This window comes from Camponotus vicinus, unplaced genomic scaffold (assembly GCF_025532165.1).
Source record: "Camponotus vicinus isolate PSW18456_S1 unplaced genomic scaffold, iyCamVici1.0 SCAF_1, whole genome shotgun sequence".
Lineage (NCBI taxonomy): Eukaryota > Metazoa > Arthropoda > Insecta > Hymenoptera > Formicidae > Camponotus > Camponotus vicinus.
In genome coordinates, this window is record NW_028141945.1 from 6305450 (window position 1) to 6326420 (window position 20971).

The window sequence follows — 20971 nt, forward strand, 5'->3', positions numbered from 1 at the left end:
TTTAATCTCTATATTTTTCTTGCTTTAAAACAAAAGAACGATTAATTTTTCTAATTATGCCAAATTAAAACAAGATGCATGTTTTTATAGCGATCTAACATATATCTCTCCGTCAGAAATATATAAATTACATTTGTAGAAGAAGGGACGAAAGAAATAGATTGAGAGAGTAAGGCTAACGTTTGCGGTCGAGAATTGTCAAAAAACGATACGAGATACTCAATTTATGCATTTTTGTACGAACATGTCGAGTGTCAAAACCGAGATTACTCCGCATTAAGCAGTCTCGCTAATAAGATATTCGTCTCGGTCAGAATTAAGCACATTTCTTAGGTATATTTATAAATATAGTTTTTAGATCAAGATATTTCTAGAGAATATTTGAATTTAATGTCTGCGCGATAAATAAAAGATTTAGGTACATTATATTATACACGTTATAACAATATTATATTATACATTATAATAGATATATTATAACAAATTTATTTATTATATATAAATTCTGTTGCGGAATTGTTCGTACCTTAGTGTACATCGGTTTCCCGTATTGCGTGACCATCGTGCACTGTTCACAGTCCAGGGTTATACTGGTGTTATGAAACGACTCCTTCTGATTCTTCAAAGTATAGTAAAGTTCTGTAACACCGCCATCGAATATCGAGCGAAAATACCTAGGTATTAACGTCCTTCCTATCGCTGAAAGAATAAAAATAGAAACAATTAGAAATAAATGCAAGAAACGCGTTGCGGGAGAAAGAGGGAAAGAGGCGAAGCGATTATTAAGATGGACAGCTCTATCTTAGATCGATCGATGCGTTGTTCCGTGTTAGATACAAAATTTCTTCAAATACGGCACATATATATTGCATTTTTGAAAAGTTGCTTATAAATGTTTCCAATGAAAATAAAAAAATTTTACGTCTTTAAGTCCCAAATCTTGATTTTGCAATCTATCGCGAAAAATGGGCAAAGATGCATAAATAAGACACAAGAAGTAATATATATGTATAAATGTGTAAATTGTTATATAACAATAGTGAAGAAAATAGAAAGAAAATTTCTTCTTCTTTTTAATTGCAAAATAATGCATCTTGCGTTACCGCAACTCGTCTTACGGCAAACTTGTCGTTTATATCCGGGCGACAACGACATGCATCCGCAAGACATGTAATCACGTTGTCGCCGTATATTATCGCGACGGTGTGTGTGAGAAGTGACATTAAAATCCACCAACTGCAAAATTGCCGCACAGTGGCACGTCATTATTTAGAACACAGGCAGTACTGTACGAGCTTGCCAACGATTAAGCATCAATAACAACGGATCGTGATATCGTCAAAATGTAAAAAATTAAATGCTGGCACAAAAATCGATTGTATTTAATGAAAGTCGGGAAAACTTTATTCTAGAATGTCATGTTGCTTTTCAAGACATTTTCCTCGTAACTCAATTTTTTCCATACGTGCTTCTCTATCAATTTTATAAAGTAGAGATGTCTTACTTTTATTGCATCTTTTTCCAATTAATTAGATACAAATATAACGAAGGAAAAAGTGATTGATTGGTGATAATTATTAATTTTATTATGAATTTTCAAAAATTCCTTCGCCAAGTGAAACATGCAAATCTGCTCAAGTAATCAATGATACTTACAATATCTCTTCGGTCCGTCTTCCAAGCAGACGTGAAGGGTAAGGGTGGCGTCCTCCTCGAAAAACTCGTTCGCGAAGGCCTCCCACCAAAGGTTGTCACTTTCCTAAATAAAACAGAGAAAAATACAGAAAAAATTAGCTTGCGTGATATCATGTGAAAAAAAATTTGTTCTCGGCGCATATATTGTCACATCGATGATTATTTTATTTTACGAATTACAAATTGGAAACAATCGGCGAAAGAAGGGTTAGCCAGAGGACAAAAATACAACGAGATGAAAAGGAGAAGAGAGAATGAAGAGGTGACACCTTCCTCCTCTTCCCCCAAAGATGCGCGCGAAGGGCGCAGAAAAGGCTGAGGAGAGAGAGAGAGAGAGAGAAAGAGAAAGAGCCTGTACCTCGACGCTGAATAACGCATGACTGTCTGGCTTGAAATTATAGCATTCCGCCCCCTCTCAGTCGTAGGAACTACCCCTTGGCTCTGCTGTTCACCACGCTTTCATTCAATTATGCATCTCCACCTCCACTATCCTCCTAGCGCCCTTCCACCAAGTAGTCCACCTATCCCCGCGGGCGCTCCTCTTATTATTATTTTCCCACATGCAGCTCGGTCGCTCATCGGTTTTTCTCGCGCGCGAAAAATCGCTGTCGTCGATGATAACGATCCCGATTTGAAAAGCCACAGATATCATGAATCGATCACCCAAGATTCTTCATTTGCCAATTTTAAGAGTAATGCGTTAAATTCTTTAAGGCGTAATCTTTATCTGATAGATTTGGTATAAATTTAATATAGAATAATACAATTTTTTTACATCTATGTATATATGCAATAATCTGATAATATTTATAATTAAATGGAATTTTTAAATATTTCTATGTACAAATAAATTTTCTTTAGCGATATTATTTTACAAGATAATTTGCAAATGTGCAATAGATCGAAATGCATGTATTTGTTTCATTTTTTCGATAAAATATTTAAAAAACTAAATAATTAAAAGTGCCTCTCATTATCTTTGATATAATTAAAATAAAAAACTTTAAGATACAATGTTAGATTGTAGTTTATAATATAATTATTTTAATATAAAATTATATTTATCTTATATTTTTCTTAAAAGATTAAAGAAACAATGTACGTTACGAGCGACAGAAAAGTTTTCAAATAAACGCAACATTCGATAGTATGCAAAATGTATTTCGAAATATTAATACACTCGGATGGATTGTTTTCTGAACTCTTGTGTTCATTTACTTTCGTGACAAAACGCTCATTGTCAGAACAACAATTATCATGTTTGTCACTGTAATTTATTATGCGTTTCCACTATTGCGCTTGTCAATAGGCACCTTTTAATTTTGTGCATCGGAAAGTAAACTCAACTTTAACATAATGGTAGGAACGCTCTATATGTGACATCGGTGCTTTTAAAGCGAAGAATTAAATAGGAATGAATAATGCTTTTCCTCGCGTATTGAAACACGTGTTTCTGATCGACCAGAAATAAATAAATAAGATGCGAATCGGCTTGTGCGAGAATGAGATATCGTTCGCGAAACCGGGACGAGTATACTACTCGTGTCAAATCCGCATAGACAATCGGTTTCCGGTGCGGGCATCGACACTGCACTCGCGAAGATTTATTTCGGACGTAAGCTGCACCATGCCAAATCAAGCAAACTGTTACCACTCCCGCGCAAATTGATATTTCTGGCAAGCGCGCCTCGGCCTGGATGGAGGAATCTCGAGTTAGAGTAGAAGGCGAAACAGTGACACGATAAGTGTAACTGAACGAGCAAGAAGACGTTGCTCGACAAATAGGTGATATTCAATAATGTGAGGCTGAGAGAGAAAAATATTTCTCTCCAAGAGCTGTAGCTAGATTGCTACAAGTTCGGAAAATCATTCGAATGAGACGATGAGAAATCAGCATTTACGCAATATGTAATATGTGTTTTGTCATACGTCTAATGTAAATGTCACGTATTTCGATACATGTTTAATATGTATAATCTGTTCCGACATGTAATATATGTTTAGATAAAGTGTTACAATTAATTTTCGAATTATATCGCATAAATTTATATCTTAAATGTATTTTAACGTAAAAACTTTATTATTTATATTACATATTTTTTCAACATTCATATTGCTTATAATAAATATAACAATATATACATTTTCAATAACGTGTACAATGATTACTCTCGAATTTCCCTCGAGTTAATTTCAAGCTTGTCTCGAGTGAAAAATAGTCACAAAAGTCACATAATCAACACCCTTCAATTAGATTCACAATTTTAAAAACTGTCGAATATTGTAAAAACTTAATATCTACCATATTTTAATGAAATAATTAATTGATCGTTAATTATTCCAATATCATTTTTAATTTTTTTAAGTAGTATCAATATGTTTTTTTCAAAAACATTATATTATCAAATATTCGCAGATTGATGATCAAAACCCAATAGAGTAAAATGTACTATAAAAAAATAAAGATATAATTCATATTTAGTCAAGATTTCTGGCATATTTCTACAAATATGCAAAAAAATTCTAATATTTAATATTTTATAGTAATTAATTAATAATTTTTATATTTTAACAATTTTTATTGATTCTTTTATATGTTATTTATTAAACTTGTTAATATACTCTGCGAATACGTATAAAGAATGTCATATATGATATTTCGTAAAATCTCTTGTTTTAAAAAAATAATATTAACATATTGACTGACGGGTACAAATCGGATACAATCACCATCGTTTCAATAATATGATGTGACGACTAGATGTTTTTAATTCACGCTAATATTAAAGATATTTTATTTACTTTAATACATAGCCTGCATATAATCTAACATACATGTTTTAAGAATAAAAATATAATAAATTTTGACAACATCTTATAGTTATTTATGTTTTCTATTTATTTACTTAAAAAACTGCAAAATAAATGAATAAATAATAGTTTTGCATGCTAAATTGCTTTAATTTCATTCCAATTTGTATTTTAATGACGTTTTTCTAACTTACGCGTTCCTCAGATACTAGTTAACAAATAGAATCTATAAGTGAATAATGTATCTAGGAAATAATACCGTGTTCGATCTGTATTTTGGCCATTCTATTCCATTCTATATATTCGATCCGATAATTCTCTCGCCTTGAACAAAACCGTCCCTCCGACAGTGCGCAAGAAATTCGCACTCGCATCATCCTCGCTGCAGACTGTCGAAATTCAATATTATTCCCACAAAATAAAAATTGATTCTCTCCGCCATAAACTATGTATGTATCACGCGAATGACAAGGAAATAACAAAAAACGACATTCATATATATACGTGTACTTTCAATTCGCCCAAGTTAATAACAGCGAAAATTGCGATGCATCGGAAAGTACGAAAAGTATAGAACTCGAACTCTACCCTGACAAAAACGCTCGACAAAAAATACTACAATGCACGTTATTAATATTAAGAACATTATTAACAAATTGCATAAAATTTGACGCCGTACTTTGCGTTTAATGCGCGCAACCTCTCCTCTAATTTATTTGCAAAGATTGGGGATTTGAGAGAGAAAGAGGACGAGAATATAATTATACACAACGCCTTTGTATTTTCATTAAAATAAACTCTGATATTGTAGCGCACCACGGCGTCTATAATATCGTGTTCAAAGAGATCGACACACATCCCAGAAGGCGAGTAAGGACGAGTAAGAAGAGAAGAGCGCGGGCGCAAATCGCGGCGTGATTTTCACGCGCATTTTTTGGCGTCCGTATTAGCGGTAGAGTTAAATGTAATTTGTCCAGGGCCGAAAAGGGCGCGGAGTCGACAAAAAAGAGGCGAAAGTCCACGGTCGAGTTGAATCGCCCCGGACGCGTCGTAATAACCCGGTGGCGGCGCGACGCCGCGTTTCGACCCGGCTCGGTCGCCGAAAAAATGTCCGGCATCGAGTCGTCCCGAATTCCAGTCCGATTCCGACATACCGGACGCGCGACGAGAAAGAATCCGATGTAATTCCACCGTGTTACCAGGTAGCACGGCATTGCGTTACTCCGAGGACGCGAGGACGCGAGGACGCGAGGACGCGAGGACGCAACGACGACGACGACGACGACGACGGCGGCAGCGACGGTGGTGGCGGTGGCGGCGGCGTCTCGACGTCGACGCCGTATTTTAAACCCGCCGCCGGCGCTCGCGACGAATAAATTTCTTTTCATCGATTCGGCCGCGTCGACCGTTCTCGAGACTGCCCGCGACCGATGCGTTCTTTGCCCCCCTCTGTCCCCGGGTGACTCCCAAAATTCTCGCCCTTGTCCCCGAATTCTCGGCTGTACACTCTCGTGTGACGCTAAGTACGGTTACGCTTATGACTATTTTATTTAGATTCCCTCGTCTTATATTGATATTAAAACTCTCCCGTACTCTAGTCAGATCGATAAAGTTCGAAATCAGATTGCATTTAGCGCTAAATACGCGGAGAGAAGAATCTCGATCTGTCTCTCGCAAAAAGATGTTAGTCCTCGCTATAATTTTTCTCCGAGAAATGAAACTAATAGTTATAATTTAGACCGAGTTTGTGAATCTTATACATCTGAAAAAAATGTGTTTTATATTAATCAGACGTAAAGCGTGTTGTAGAAAAATTAATTACTCTACAGATTTATAAAAAAAAAAGGAAAAAATTGTACAACACACAACTGATTCGCCGATTTATAAAACTATCGCATACTCGATTTATTGTAATTTAGCGCAAAGAATGGTTTCGCGAATGAATTTTTGTATATTGCCGTTTACCATCGCCGTTTCCATAGTCTCCGCGGATGAACGCTGAGAATATTCTCACGTGTCGGCTATATTCGAACACGGCGGAATTATATCAGCTCGAAATCCTAATTTTTTCAATCCATTCCTCGCGAACTCGACCGATGAAATCCGTCCCTTTTTCATCCTATCCGTCCATTCTTCACTTTTGTGATTTTTCGCGCGTCCCGACTGGCAGCGCGGACTATACGCCGGGGTTGCTGTCGGTTCTTCGTCGGGACTGTACCACCCCACTGTTGTTAGGGGGGTGTGGGGAGACTAGGGGTGGTATATGATCGTGTATATACGCCGCCGCAAAAGTATTGTCGGCGCGCTCCACCTCTCGATTTTCTCGCGAAAATCCTTTTCGTAGGGAAATCCGTGGGCTAAGTGGCTGCGCCCTATATCGAAAATTCGGAAAAATTCCCCGCCACACGACCATCATTTTTGAGAAATTTCGAACACGCGGTTCGCCCGCAGATATATTTGGTAGGATTTCTCTCTGGCGCGACGAGCCCGGACAAAACTCTTCCGGCCGATCGGAGTATATACGGCCAGGGGCGGCGGCGCGAGGGACGAGCGTGAGGGGGGGAGGGAGAGAACGAGGGGATGGGGGGTACAATATGGGTTATCGAGGGGGCCCCACCCCCAGGGGAGAGCAGGGGCCCTCATTTTATTACCCAGGCTCCCATGACGGTTCTCAACCTTGGCCGAACTTGATCCTCTCGCGCGGTAGCTCGCACGTTTCATCTCGCGCCAAAGTTTCGCGTAAACACGTATTCGCGCGAGACCGCCGTTCTCTGTCCGACTCGCTTTTCGGTCCGCGATTCTCGCTAGATCGAAAAGGTATCGAACACGTTCGCACGTCTACATCCCTTGGATGGACGTAAGCGTGCGAACTCGCCAGCGGAAGAACAACCGCGAAAATATTTGCTTCTATTTTTATCCCACGCGAGGATACAGTGGCGTACGAAGCGAGAGCGTGCGCGATGTGACGGATGCGCGAATGCGATGGAAAATGCGAAAAGTGTTCGATAACCGTGTAACGGAGGCTTTTGCATTCGATAACGTCATCTCGCGCAACGACGTCACCGCGCCGACACCCGTCGCTCCCTCGGGATCTCGAGTTTCCTCGCGGAAAAAACCAATTTTTCGCAGAAATTCGCCATTTCTACGGAACATCTCGTCGCGTTGTATAATATGCGATGCATTAAAATATTAATAGCGCTTATTAGTTTATACGCTTATACGGAATGTTCCAGCTGTACCGAAGAATATTTTAGAATCCAGATTATTTGGCGAATTTTCTTAACTTAAGAGAAAATTTCTCTCGCGGAAAAATTTTCAGGAACGTTTGCCCCAATTCAGACTCGAAGCTGCGAGGAGAGAAATGAACTACAGAAGTCTGTACTCGGGTAATTTCAGGTCGAACTTACTTTCACGAATATTTCATTTGAGATTTTTGTTCGTCGAAAAAGTAATCTGTAAATTAAATATTAATATTGAAAAAACATTGCGAGAGACAATCAATTTCATCGCGCGATGTTTTTGATATAAATCCGAGTTTATCAAAAAATCTGTCGATAAGAGGTTCTTCGATAAATCTAAAATATTTTCTACATGCTGTTTACAACAACATCGCTCGCATCATCCATCTTCCGTACAAATGCATATTCTGATCATACGAGTTTTCATTTTCAATCGTAAATACATGAAAATCCAAATTAATCTCTCTCCGCTCCCTCATTAAAAGTTACTTGTTCAAATGTAATTATTTTCACGTGATATTAACAAGCATGATTGCTTTAAAAGTTTCATACAAATCAAGATATATTATGCACTATATATATATACATTTGAAGCGAACTCTAAATGTGAATACAGAATAGGTGAAATCACACACGTATATAAAACAAAGAAATTTATTCAAATTTCTTTCTATAAATCTTTTCCTCTATAAATTAACAAGTCGCGATGCTATTCACGTTACGTATTTTATCGCTGTCTTATCGTAATTGTGAAATTATCGCGCCTGCATAACAAGATGCAAGAGTTGCGAATAAAGAAACGGAGCAAAAAAAGACGAGTTGGCACAAAAGAAACGCGTGCGCATGTAGAATCGCATAGCAGGCGTGTAGGAAACACACGAAGGGTAAATGAGGCGCCATCAGTCACAGTCAAAATGCTCCACGTCATAGTCGGGAGTGGATCTCTCTCGCGTACGTCAAAGTCCAATGATGGAAATTAATGCACTTTCTTTCGCTGAGTAACGAATGCCGAAACGGAATGTCCGCGATCACGCGAGAAAAAATTTCCGCTCTTTCCCTCTTTCCCCCTCTAATTTTAATTCACCCTGATGCGTCGCGAAAAAAGTCTGTGATTAAACTATGCGTGAAAATATCGTTGCGAAAAATTATTACGAGAGGTAGAGACGCACAATGGACAATGCGTTTCAAAAGCCATGCGTATCGTGCTTCTTAGAAAATAATAAAGAAGAATATTACGCATTCCGCTTTTATTTTCTTGCGTTTTCTTGAAATATTTGCAAATCTATTTGGAATAGCTTATATTATATTTCTCATGAATATACGTTTATCCACATCGATGATGAGTTTCTTATTTCAAGCTTGCATGTTCTATGTAAAATATATGAAGTGTTTTTATCTTCGATCATTATTATAATATAAACTTTCTCTTTCATTTATATAGATGTCATGTTTTATTAATTTTTTATGTAATAAAGAGAATCTTCGAATCCCCTCCGTTCGCACAAAAACACTCTGCACTGCGTTAATATTCTCATCGGATGATAAGAAAGGTATAATCGCACAAATATCTTTATAATCTCGATATGCGTACTGATCTTTTGCGTCAGTCGAAAAATTTATCTCCTAACTTATTTTTAATAGAATCGTGCGAAAACACACAGACTCGAGACATTTTAGATTAGTCGCGGACTGATCTCATTTTAGTTTAAAAATATAAATCATATGGAATACGAGCGCGAAGCTTTGTAATTTACGACCTTAAGAATAAGGTTCTTTGCCCTGGAAGCAGAAAGATGTGTTATATATATATACTCAGATATAAGACATTTGAGGAAAGTCACAGAACTTTGCAGATTGTTATCGCTCTGAGATGTCGATATGTCATAACAGATATATTAAAAGTAACAAGATTAGTTCCGGCGGCAAAATTTATGGTGATCGGAAACATGTATAAATATTTCAGATCGCTTCATTAATTCAAAGCGATATAAAAAAATACACGACTGGATCGAACATAATCGGCTTCATAAATAGTATACAGAAGGTTACGTGGAGAAAATGCATCATCGGCTCCTAAGAAACTCGTTTTCATATCTGCAACGAACCGGTTAACAAATTTTTTTTTTCTTTTTCCGATATCGTTAATTATCATTTGATATGTCTGCATTCATGTCCTATCTTCGAAGATATGCCTATCTTCGAGAGATTGAAACTTGTTTAAACGTTCACTTTGTAAACGGCAGGTCTCGCCTTTTGTCTCGCAACTATAGTCATCATCTCAGGTTTTTGTAACGTGTCTTCTCTACACGCAGTCCCTTCCTTTCTCTCGCCTTTTTCATTTTTACCCGCCATTACACTCGCTCGTATCATTCCTGCGACGAGATAATACGTTCCCGTCTTTTCTTTATTATCCTCTGTCCTCCTTTTTTCCTTCGTACTACCCGCCATTTACTTTTATTTACATTTATCGCCTCGGCTTTACGCAAACTACTTACTAACGTAACGCAACGCCAAGATCGCGACCATGAAGTAAACCGAGTAAACGTCTATCATTTTATCGCTTCGTGACCTGATTTACTATGGCGAATTAAAGCTGCCGCTAATTGATATTTAAAACGAGATTCAAAAGATTATTGATTTCAAAGTTAAGCCGAAAATTTCTCCTACATAATCGTAGAAAAATATGAACATTTTATCTGTTATTTACGGTACAAATTCGTTTGAAAATATTTCAAAAAATGAAATCGAAAAAAAAACGTAGTCGTTATTAGCTGAGAGATACACGAGGATAGCTCGCGTGTATGGTTCATCGGGAAAGGCGGCACGTCGTGCCGCGAAGAAAAGAGAAGAAGGCTGGCGGCGATCCCGAGAAAGTATCGAAGAGAAAGCACGTGAAGTTCCGTTCGGTTCGTTTCGGTTCCAGAACGCGAGCGGAGAGCACGCGCTCCAAGCCTTCTTTCTTTTCAGGCCTGACCATCGTCGGAAGTTCCCTTCGATTTCTGCCCTCCCGTCCATTAAGGAGCTCCATCGGCTTCGTTGTTACATATTCTCCGTAATACTAGCTCCGAAGAAGAAAATGCGGCCTTCTCCAAAGGTTAGGACAGGATCAGCGAGCGACAAACATAAGGAGGGAAAAAAATTCTCTCGCGAAAGATTGGAAAGTATGATTGCCGTCCGCGGATCAATTCATTTAAAGATTCAGCAGCGGCTCGCGTCTGACAGCACATCTGTTGCGGCTCGTCTAAATTAATTTGAGCGATTTATGCGCAAGTCTTCACTTTTGTCGTGGCTCCTGGTTCGACCCTTCTTTCTCTCCGTGCTAATTTAAATTATAAGCGAATGCTAATAAATCCACATTTTAATGCAATTTTAATACAGCTTACATCCTATTCTATGTGCTAACTGCAGGTATTATTTTTCAACAAGATATTATTATAGATAATTGGGAAATTTTTTATCACAAGGTACTTGCACATATTTATCTGCTTCTAGTTTTTCGTGAAATAATGAATTCTTATATATTACATCAATAATATTAGACTCATATGTGAATATATAATAATTGCTTTAATGCATATTCAAAATATGAAATTTATAGCATATGTATCGACGTTATATGTGAGCTTTTGTACGCTCGGATATTGAAATTACTTGGTCCCAATTTCCCGAGCGACGCATTCTCTATCAAGACATTATGCGCATTCGGTTCTCATCCCTGTCTATTAAATCTCTTTTTCCTAAGATAAAATCGATGTAATATACATCTCGAGACCGGCTTTATCGCAGAGATAGTGTTTCCTATTGAACCCGAGTTCCATGGCGTGCTGTGCATACGAAGCTTCTCTAGTAGTAAGTCATTATATCGCTTTGAGGCTTCGTTCCAGCCGTTTCTTCCTTCCGTGATTTTATTATTAGATATTCCTGCTTCCGAGTCATACTTCGAAACTTGATTCGCCGCGACCAATCCAGAGAACTCCATTCCGATCTTAATATCATCCAGCGAGTGAGAAACGCGTGAAAATTGCTCGCGATGCGACTTTGCGAGTACAAAATTTTGATTTAATTTCTTCGACCACGCGAGTTTGTGTGACGTGAGATTTTTTTCATTGCACACGCAACGCGGTTGAAACTTTATTCCTAACTAATACTTTCACCGCCCACACGACTTGTCTTGACTATCCTGCGTTTTACGCATCCGTTAATTCCAACCCGAACTATCAACCACTCGCCGCCCTTCATAGAGTAATGTGCCACATTCTATCCGATTGTACTATAAGCTTCTTTCAAGCTTAGATCCTGTCGATTCGAAACGGCGCGTTTGGAAATCGATTTAGCTCTAACCGATACTGACGAACAGAAACGAAGGGAGGAAGGATAGAGGAGCCAGAATCTTCCTCTTACGTACTATCGCATTTGCCCGGAAGGGTGGACTCATCCACTTCGATTCAAATTTCATCGATCTCGTATATGTTCGCTTTCCTTCCATAGATTGCGGGTTCCTCGATATTTTCTCGAATATGAATATTTCTATTGCATTTTATTGCTGTATTGTGTGTCGTTTATTGGCGTTCTTTTTCTTCACTTTGCGGCCTTCTTTAAGTGCAGCCCGTTTTCGAGTTTTTTTAATTAAGATTGTTAGCGCGATCGTCTATAACATGTACATTCAATATACTGTACGTGTTCAAATGTCACAATAATTGTTGAAATTTATCTTGAAAAATATTGTAAAAATATCTTCTCTCTTTGACGAAAATTTTAAGTTGCGATCTTCTTTGCACGCGCAATGTATTTCACAACTTCTCAGTATGTATTTAACTTTCTTGGCAAGTGAGTTTCAAATGAAATTTCCGTAAAGTAAAATCGACTTGAGATTCACCAATACTTTGAAATTAGAACATCAAGACACTCGCAAGTTTAAAGTCCAGTTAAGTACCGTGGCTTAACGTTAGCTTTAGCTAAAATCAACGATGATTTTGATTTTTTTTCTTTCACTGCCACATCATATGTAGGACTATTAGAAGAATTATGTATCTGGAAAGAAGCAGGCAATCGCATTAAGCTAGGTTTACTTCAATTTTGACTATTGCTACGATTCGATCCAAATATTCGAGTATCGATTCCACTTTATACCCGCCAGATTGCTACATCAACGGAGACGCTTTCTTTCGTGCAAACGAACAGAGAAATATGAATTCCTAGGCTCGTAATTCGCGACACCGAATCGTAAAAACGATCGTTCTCTCTGTTTCTGACTAGCTGTTACTTCTTCCTATACATGCTAGCTCGGTCTTTTTTCTCGTTTTATTCTCGACAGCTTTCTCGCACTCAGCTAAATCGCTCCCTCCTTTTCCTTTCTACCTCTGGCTCTCTCTCTTTCTCTTTGCTTTTCTCTTTCGCTTCTCTTCGTCTTCGTCTAGGTAACCCCCGCTGTAGATAGGTGGAACTACGCCAAACTTTGAAGTAACGGTACACTTAGCAACTATCCGACTATCTCTCTCTCTTTCGCTCTTTCTGGCGACCGCAGCGTAAAGATCTGCCACGAATAGTATTTCGACAATCGCTAGTAATTCTCTTACGCGTCAAAATTAATATTTTCTGTCGATCCGACTATCGCAAGTAATATCTAAAAATAATCTATATTGCTACGCGACAGTATGATTATAATAATATAATTTTATCTTTATTATTAATATTATATTATTAGAATACTTTGTGGCGCATTTACAATATATTATTATTATTGTATTATATATATATAATACATTTACAATATATCATCATTATTAATATACTACGCATACGGTTTAACACTGAGGTCAATGCGGCCGGGTTAGAGTCAAGCATTAAATCAACATCGATTCGTTTCGTAAGCGATTCAAGGCGAACTGTCAATGATCCCTTGACTCGATGACATTTTATGCACCACCGATCACTGCTTAAATTAAAATGCATAAAATTTTATCCACGCCTATATTTCGCGTATGTACTAATTATATATGGATAAGCATCGAATAGCGGTAAGATTTAAGACTAATATGAGCTAGACGAAGTAACTTATTTATTATATGTACAAGTTACATGTTGCATTTTGCTTTCCAGCATGTAAATTTTCTCATTTATTGATAGAAAACAATTCGCATATTCCTCTTACTTTTACGAATTCTCTATTTTTTCGTTATAAAAATGCCATTCACCTATTGTTCCTCTGTCGTTCATGGTTCCACATTTTCCGCTTCTATTTAATAAAGAGAATTTCCGTTAAAAGCACAATACTTTTTTTTAAACAATCTTTAATGTTCTTTCTTTTCTCCCTACTTTCTACTTCTTCCCATTCTCTATCAATTATTTTTACATATACTTATGTTCAATGGAATAATGGTTACATTGCACATATTTAATCATTGTCTCAATTCTGATAATTAATAAGCATCACTGTACTGTTTGCTATACTTGTGGATATATATTTCATGTGTTAACAATCACGCTGAATATTTTTCATTATTTGATTCCGCATTTTTCGATTGCAAATTAAATTTTAATCGCACAAACTGTTATTAATTATTTACAATTAAAAATCCAAAAGTGGTTAATGGCGGTTCGACTTGGAATATTCCTTTACATATAACAAGATGTTTTTCTACAGCGGCGTTAGTACGGACCTGACGGAAGTAGCGGAAGAAACGGCGGTGAACCTTGCAAACGCATGCTGACAACGCACGAGATGCGACGATAGCGCGAGGAAAGATGATTTATGACCGTGGGACACGCCATGTCGTTTGCTAAACTTTGCGAACGGCTACGCGAGCGAGCGTGTGCGTGCGTACGCGCGTGTGTGCGTATATGCGCGTGTCCACGTGCGCGGGGGAGTAGAGAGTGGACGAAAAACGCCAAGAGCGGGGAGAGAACGAAGCGGAATGGAGAGCAGGGAGCAAACTAGAGTAGAATTTATTTCGTGTTCTAGAGAGAAAGCATAGTAAAGCCCTCTCTGAACACTATACATGATATATGAGAACATACACGACAGATAGTAAATACAAAGAAAAATTTACAAAACGAAAAGAGGACAAATAGATAACTGCATGTATAACGCAAGAAAATAAAATGACAAAAGTGAGTGGTAATCGAACAGCGAATTAAGAATATCAAACTTTATACATGTGTAATTCAATTGCATACAAAGAGTAATACAAAGAATATTTTCTTTAATGCACACAAGTAGGTGTAAATTATTTATAAATTTAAGTTATACATAAGAGAAAAATACCAATTTTTCGGAAGAAAATTTTCCAGTGAAATTTAAAAAAAAATAAATGTTATTGGAAAATCTTATACATGCAGTTCGCTTTCAAGAGATCGAGATAGAACGAGAAAGAGGAGATAAATGGTACCAAAGCGGGCTACCGCCACGGTTCGAAGGAATTGTAACATTGAAATTTGGATCGCTGCCTTGCGAGGTTCCACGCCTCGTTAGCCCGGACGACTTTACGCGACCGCGTTTAAAAGCACGCCTTGTATACACGCACCTGTCACCGTGATATGCGCAGGGTTAAACTACGCATGATCCGCGTGCACGGTCATTACAAGGTGCAGTTTACGAGACTGTTTGTCGAGATCGCGTGCTGGATCGAATGTAAGAAGGCGCGATATTTTCGACCCACAGAAATTTCATATATATTTATTTGTCCTCTCGGCTTTATATGCGTTATTTGCTGAAAATCGAGTTATTTTTTTATTTTTTTATAAATTAAATTTAACCGCAAAATATTTTTTAACGCATCAACAAGTTTCTTTGAAATATTTTTTCGGCAAAATATGCTGTAGTTTCCGGGCTTTAACGCTCTGCCTCGCTTGTATTTTCCCGCAATTCTTTCAGGACCAGGACAGCTCGCGTTCGATCGCAGCCTCCGGTTTACAATTAAACAACGCGTTTACTACAAAAACGATATCGTTGCAAGTTTGAGTAAAGAGATTGCATAGAACTTGCAATTTTTGTCGCAGCGTAATAGCGCTTCAGTTACATCGCCGCGATGAAAAAGCGTTTTTACACTTGCCATTCGGAGCCACCGCCGGCGCGATTCATAAAATAAAACTGAAGCCACGCGAGTGTCCAGTCGGCTTATCGTAACCGCGCCGCGACATTAAAAAAACGGCATAAACGCGCGTCTATAAGTGGGCGTGTTAAATCTCTTTGGGCCCATTTCATTTTAATCGCTATATGACACACCATAATTTCGCCGAGAATCGCCATTTTCGCGCATGCGCTAATATCGCGATAGCGAATAAAATCTTTTTATAGCGGAAAGTTTATTTCATTTATGTTTCGTTTATTTTACTAAATCTACCGAGGCGCATAATTTCGTTCTGCTCGTTGAACGCGTCGAATCGCCGCCGGATTTTAACCGTCGATTGCATAATCTTGCGATCGAATTATTCAAGTAAGACTAAAGTAGTATGTTTTCTTTTCTATAAAAAAGAAGAAAAAAGACTAACACCACGGCAATTTATTTATGTCAGCGTGAATTTGGGTCATTTACGGATGCACGCATAATGTACAATCCGAGTATGCATAAGTAAAAGCAATTGCAATACGCCGGTTCGATTCTGACCTTTTCTTTCTCTCGCAACGATCGATGCGGTTCGTATATATATGCGTATACATATATTGACACGTGCACTCTCTCGCTCTTTCTCATACATGCTTGTATCAGCGAAATATAATTTGCACACGCCCAATCCTCTATGCACGAGAATGACCACTAAAAGAGAAAAACAAAATTTCCCAAATAGCTTTGCGCTTATCGAGATAATTATTGTGGTATACAAATGCATTTAGAAAAAACATTTTTTTTATCGTGAAATAATATTTCAAAGATATCGAAACATTTTTTTGCTTTCAGCGTCTAGAGAGAAAGAATGTACGTATATATATTTTTTAAACGTGTGAAAAATGCATGAAAAAGACTGTACAGTTTTTCCATAGAACATACAATTTATGATTTTGCGAAACTAATAAATTAATGGCACTAGGAAATGTCAAAAGATGCTAATTCGAGATAAGAATACCTACGTTAATTATCTGTTGCAATACTACCTGTAGAATTTGAAATTATAATTTGAAAAAATAACATCGCAGAAGTATTCGTCGCGAGAATCTGTTCGAAAACTTGTTCGCATAAATGATAAGCACGCGTAAAAAGATTTTCCGTGTTGGCACGTATACTTTTCGCTAGAAGCGTTAACAGCCACTGCTTCTTCGTCTCATGCTCCTTTTATGCCGTACTAACGCGCGACAGAAACCGAAGAATTTATTCGGATCGCTTATCGAGACCTCCCAAGGAAGAAGACCGGTTGTCCATTCGAAGATTAATGAACGCTAGCTGTACTAGGAGCGGAGGCTCATTAGAACGCATTAACCTCGAGCACATTCATTCTTTTTTCACGCGTTACTCAATCCTGATGACATATTGACCACTACTCGAAATATCAACCTCGAGGAAAAAATATAGCCACTATTGCCTATCATAAATTGCGCATCGTTTGCAAAATAATCTTTTCGACACCGACTATCTTATGAATACGTACGTGCAAATAGTGACACATATGCAAATAATTATTCGAGTTTAACGACTTGTATTTAGAACTATTGCCATAGGATTCAGTCATATCCTTTGTTTTATTATTAATTCAAAAATGTAACAAATTATTCTCTAATCCAACAATTGCCAAAACTATTGTAAAATATTGCGAGTATATATAATTTTTTTTTAACTATGTTTTATCTTCTCTATTCTTAATATTACTCGTGCTATAACTTTTAAAAATTGAATCTAATTAAAGATGTGTTATATGTCATATACATTGCTTTTCAATTATATTTCTCTATAAAGCTTATGAAAAAAATCATCCTATAAATATATTAATTAAATATAATTTATCTTTAATTAATTTTCGAATATACAAGTAAAAATAAAAAATCAGGTATAACATATAATCGCGGTAATACATACAAATGCAAAATTTTCTGTAGAGCTTCGATTAACCATCGACAATCTGAACGACATGTGTGCGAACGTTTCCCCGTAATGGTTTCCCTGGATCATATCTTATCATTATTATCGTGAATCGCTCAGAAGAGGCTAATTTATCTGCCAGCGGTATATGGAATGCAGATAATTTTATAACATATAGCAAAGCCAAGAGTATATGATTTTAAAGGAAAAGATTTCCATCTCATACCAAACATATCAAACGGAAGCATTTCGCGTACATAGCTTATCACTCGCATGTTCTACTGGCGGTAAAAAAAATTATAAATCTAATCAAAATAATGCATCTTATACTGTTTCGATTTCACTTTTCCACATACTATATTACCTTTAGTTAATAAAGTCATAAAATATTCTGAGAAAGAAAGTTGCTAACTCTTAAAAAATATTCTTATAAATTTATGTAAAATATTCTTATAAATATACGTAAAATTTTATATACATATGCAAAATTATATTTTAATTATAATATTTAACGGTGAGCCAACTTCAAAATGATCAATTAAAGTATGTTAAGACTATTGATTTATAAAATTGGAATATGTTACTTGGAATATATTTGTACATTTAATATTATAAAAAAATATTTTTTTTTCAATCATCTAGATTTAATATATAATATTTTTTGCAGAAAAAGTTAAGTTGAAAGTTTGATACACAATCTTGAAATTGACAATTAAGAGATGCTAGTACGAGTAAAACGTGACAGAATCTGTATATATACGTTATTCGTATAAATACAATAGAAAAATACAAAAAGGTGATAATAATTTTATGATCTAAGCTTGTTTAATGTATAAACTTTTTTGTACGTGTAACGCAACCGACAGAAACGAAATAAAAATTGCAAAACGATTTAACGCTCGCGATTAAACAAAACGGTAAGCAATATAACCTTTATCAAAATAACGATATCTCGAATTGCGATAAATAGTATTCGATTAAGCATACCGTAAATTCCATCGCATTGACCATTTTGGTTACCGCAAATATTTTTTATTGTTTCAAAGAGATATTTATTTTTTGATTTCACTGAAAAAAAGATATTTCCTTTGTCCATATAATCGAGGAATTGAATGAAACCATTGTGTAATTGTAGTTTATTAAGAATCAGTAATATTTTGGCGAGTGATGAAAAAAATTTCACGCAATTTATATAACTTAGAACAATATACAAATTTTATATAAACTTTAGCAACCCCGATTCTCTTTAACTGGTTCAATTCTTTCGAGATAGAGTGTATAAATTTTATTCTACTATATCAAAACTGATTCATTCTAAAATGATAAGACGAAACACATATCGAGCAATGAATTCGTTGCGCAAATGAAGACCAGAACTTTGATTACATCGCGCAAAGAGCCGACAAAGGATAAGTAAGATTCGCCAATCGTGCGAAAACAAGGCGTATGTAAAAGAAAAGAGAAATAAATTTGAAAGCGTACTCACCTCGGTGCGCTGCGATAACCTCTTGTTCAGCTCGTGGAGCCTGTAGTCCGGCTGGCTGTAGCCATAGGCTGGAGTATGCCTCCTGGGGACAGGCAACGATCTGTCAGATCAGACCGATCGGTCAATGTTAGGTGTGCTGTGTACAGCGTGTTACTCTCGCATGTGTGTGCGAATGTTTCATGCATACAATACACCAGCGATGGTCGCGTTGCGTCGAGCCCCCTCGTCGAATTTTCGTAAGGCATCCCTAGAGGAGGGGTACTACCGATTGGCTGCTTGGCTCTCTCGAGCACGAGCGCAAAATGCCCTCGGACATGGCACAGATTCGCGAAATGTAGTCTAGGACTTTTAGCACATCCGCATCAGTTTTCGATTTTTTTTCAACGCATGGCGTTGGAGAAGCGAAAATTTATAAATGCCACAGTGTTGAAGGGCTCGATGCAACACTCAATCTCTAATGCATTTCGTCGAAAAAGAGCTTTGAAGAATTAATTGAAATTATGTTCGCTCAAAGTGAATTTATTCAAGTCCTAAAATAAAAAAAATAGTCGAGATCACTGTTATAGTTAATTTTTCATTTATGTAATTTTAATAAATATGATTTCAACGCTGTACACTTGTAAAAGTTTCTTACTTAATACGTAATGTCTACGTAAATATATCTATAATATAACATTGAGATACTCTCTGGAGCTTTCTCAATGTTGTAAATTTCAATCTTCAATTGAAGATATAATTTCAGTAAGCTCAGATTTCGCTACTGTAAGCGAAAATTACTTCTTGTGTGTGACGTAATATACTTGTACATCTTTCAAAAAGATTCAGCACTTTTCTCTGCAGAAGAATGTAACAAATGCTATCAATTCTAAAACAAAAGGGAGGCGATAAGTCACGGCAATCGTTGTTATCGTGCCGCGAAATGCATAATTAAAATGTCATTAACCTTTTTTTTCTTATGCCGCAAATGCGAAACACTGGCCAAGAATACGTCCCGAGACAAGTATAATTCTTTCCTCTTCTCTTTTTCATTGCACTGCATTTTATAGTTTTTTCTTGCACTGCATTAATTAATCCGCGACATGTTTCAATATCTTAAGGAAAATTATATAACTGAAAATATCTAAAGAAGTAAATTATCGTAATTATCTTTGTATCAAATCGACATCACAATTAATAAAATCATATAAACTGCGTGTTTCTTCACGTGTATAGTTTGACAATGTCATTTCAACTTTGATAGCTCCGAGATAGATAATGAATGCATCTTGCTTTTTCAAAATGTAAAGTGAATAGATTTACTATAAAATGCAATACGTTATTATTTTATAAAATAAAGATTATATATAATATATAAAATATTGTACGCGATTAGAAGCTTTCGACGCACATTGTTACGATCGAGACGATAGACTGAGGAGAAGAATTCAAACGTAAGAAAGGTGTTTATAAACAAATAGTAAAATGTATGCGTGCGTGCGTATGTATTGTTCATAACAAAAGTACACAGTAATAAAAAAAGTAAACAGTAGAATGGATTGTTCCAGCTCTCATAATAATATTTATGATGAGAATTATCGAAACACACACATACGCACAACAATTTCTGTAAAATGTTAAAATAAAATGAAGAGAGAGAGAGAAATTATTATTTTTATATATCTTAAATTTATTTCCAAAGCAATTTTATGGAGCTACGTCTTATTTAAACACTCTCTTGATATATGTATATG

The 20971-nt window shown here is 36.6% G+C and overlaps 1 protein-coding gene across 7 annotated transcripts in view; it reads right to left on the reverse strand.

Annotated features, from left to right (window-relative positions):
• The window catches only part of Chi (LIM domain-binding protein 2 Chi), a 151653-nt gene that overhangs the window by 4017 nt on the left and 126665 nt on the right, over window positions 1–20971 (reverse strand). For 5 of the 7 annotated variants that reach the window (XM_083096709.1, XM_083096700.1, XM_083096685.1 and 2 more), the window contains 3 exons: window positions 19242–19341; window positions 1657–1759; window positions 527–699 (listed from right to left, as the gene is read on the reverse strand). In XM_083096709.1, coding sequence (XP_082952835.1) covers window positions 527–699; window positions 1657–1759; window positions 19242–19341 — 376 coding nt within the window. The remainder of the gene's footprint in view (window positions 1–526; window positions 700–1656; window positions 1760–19241; window positions 19342–20971) is intronic. The other 2 variants (XM_083096691.1, XM_083096678.1) reach the window with 1 other exon arrangement.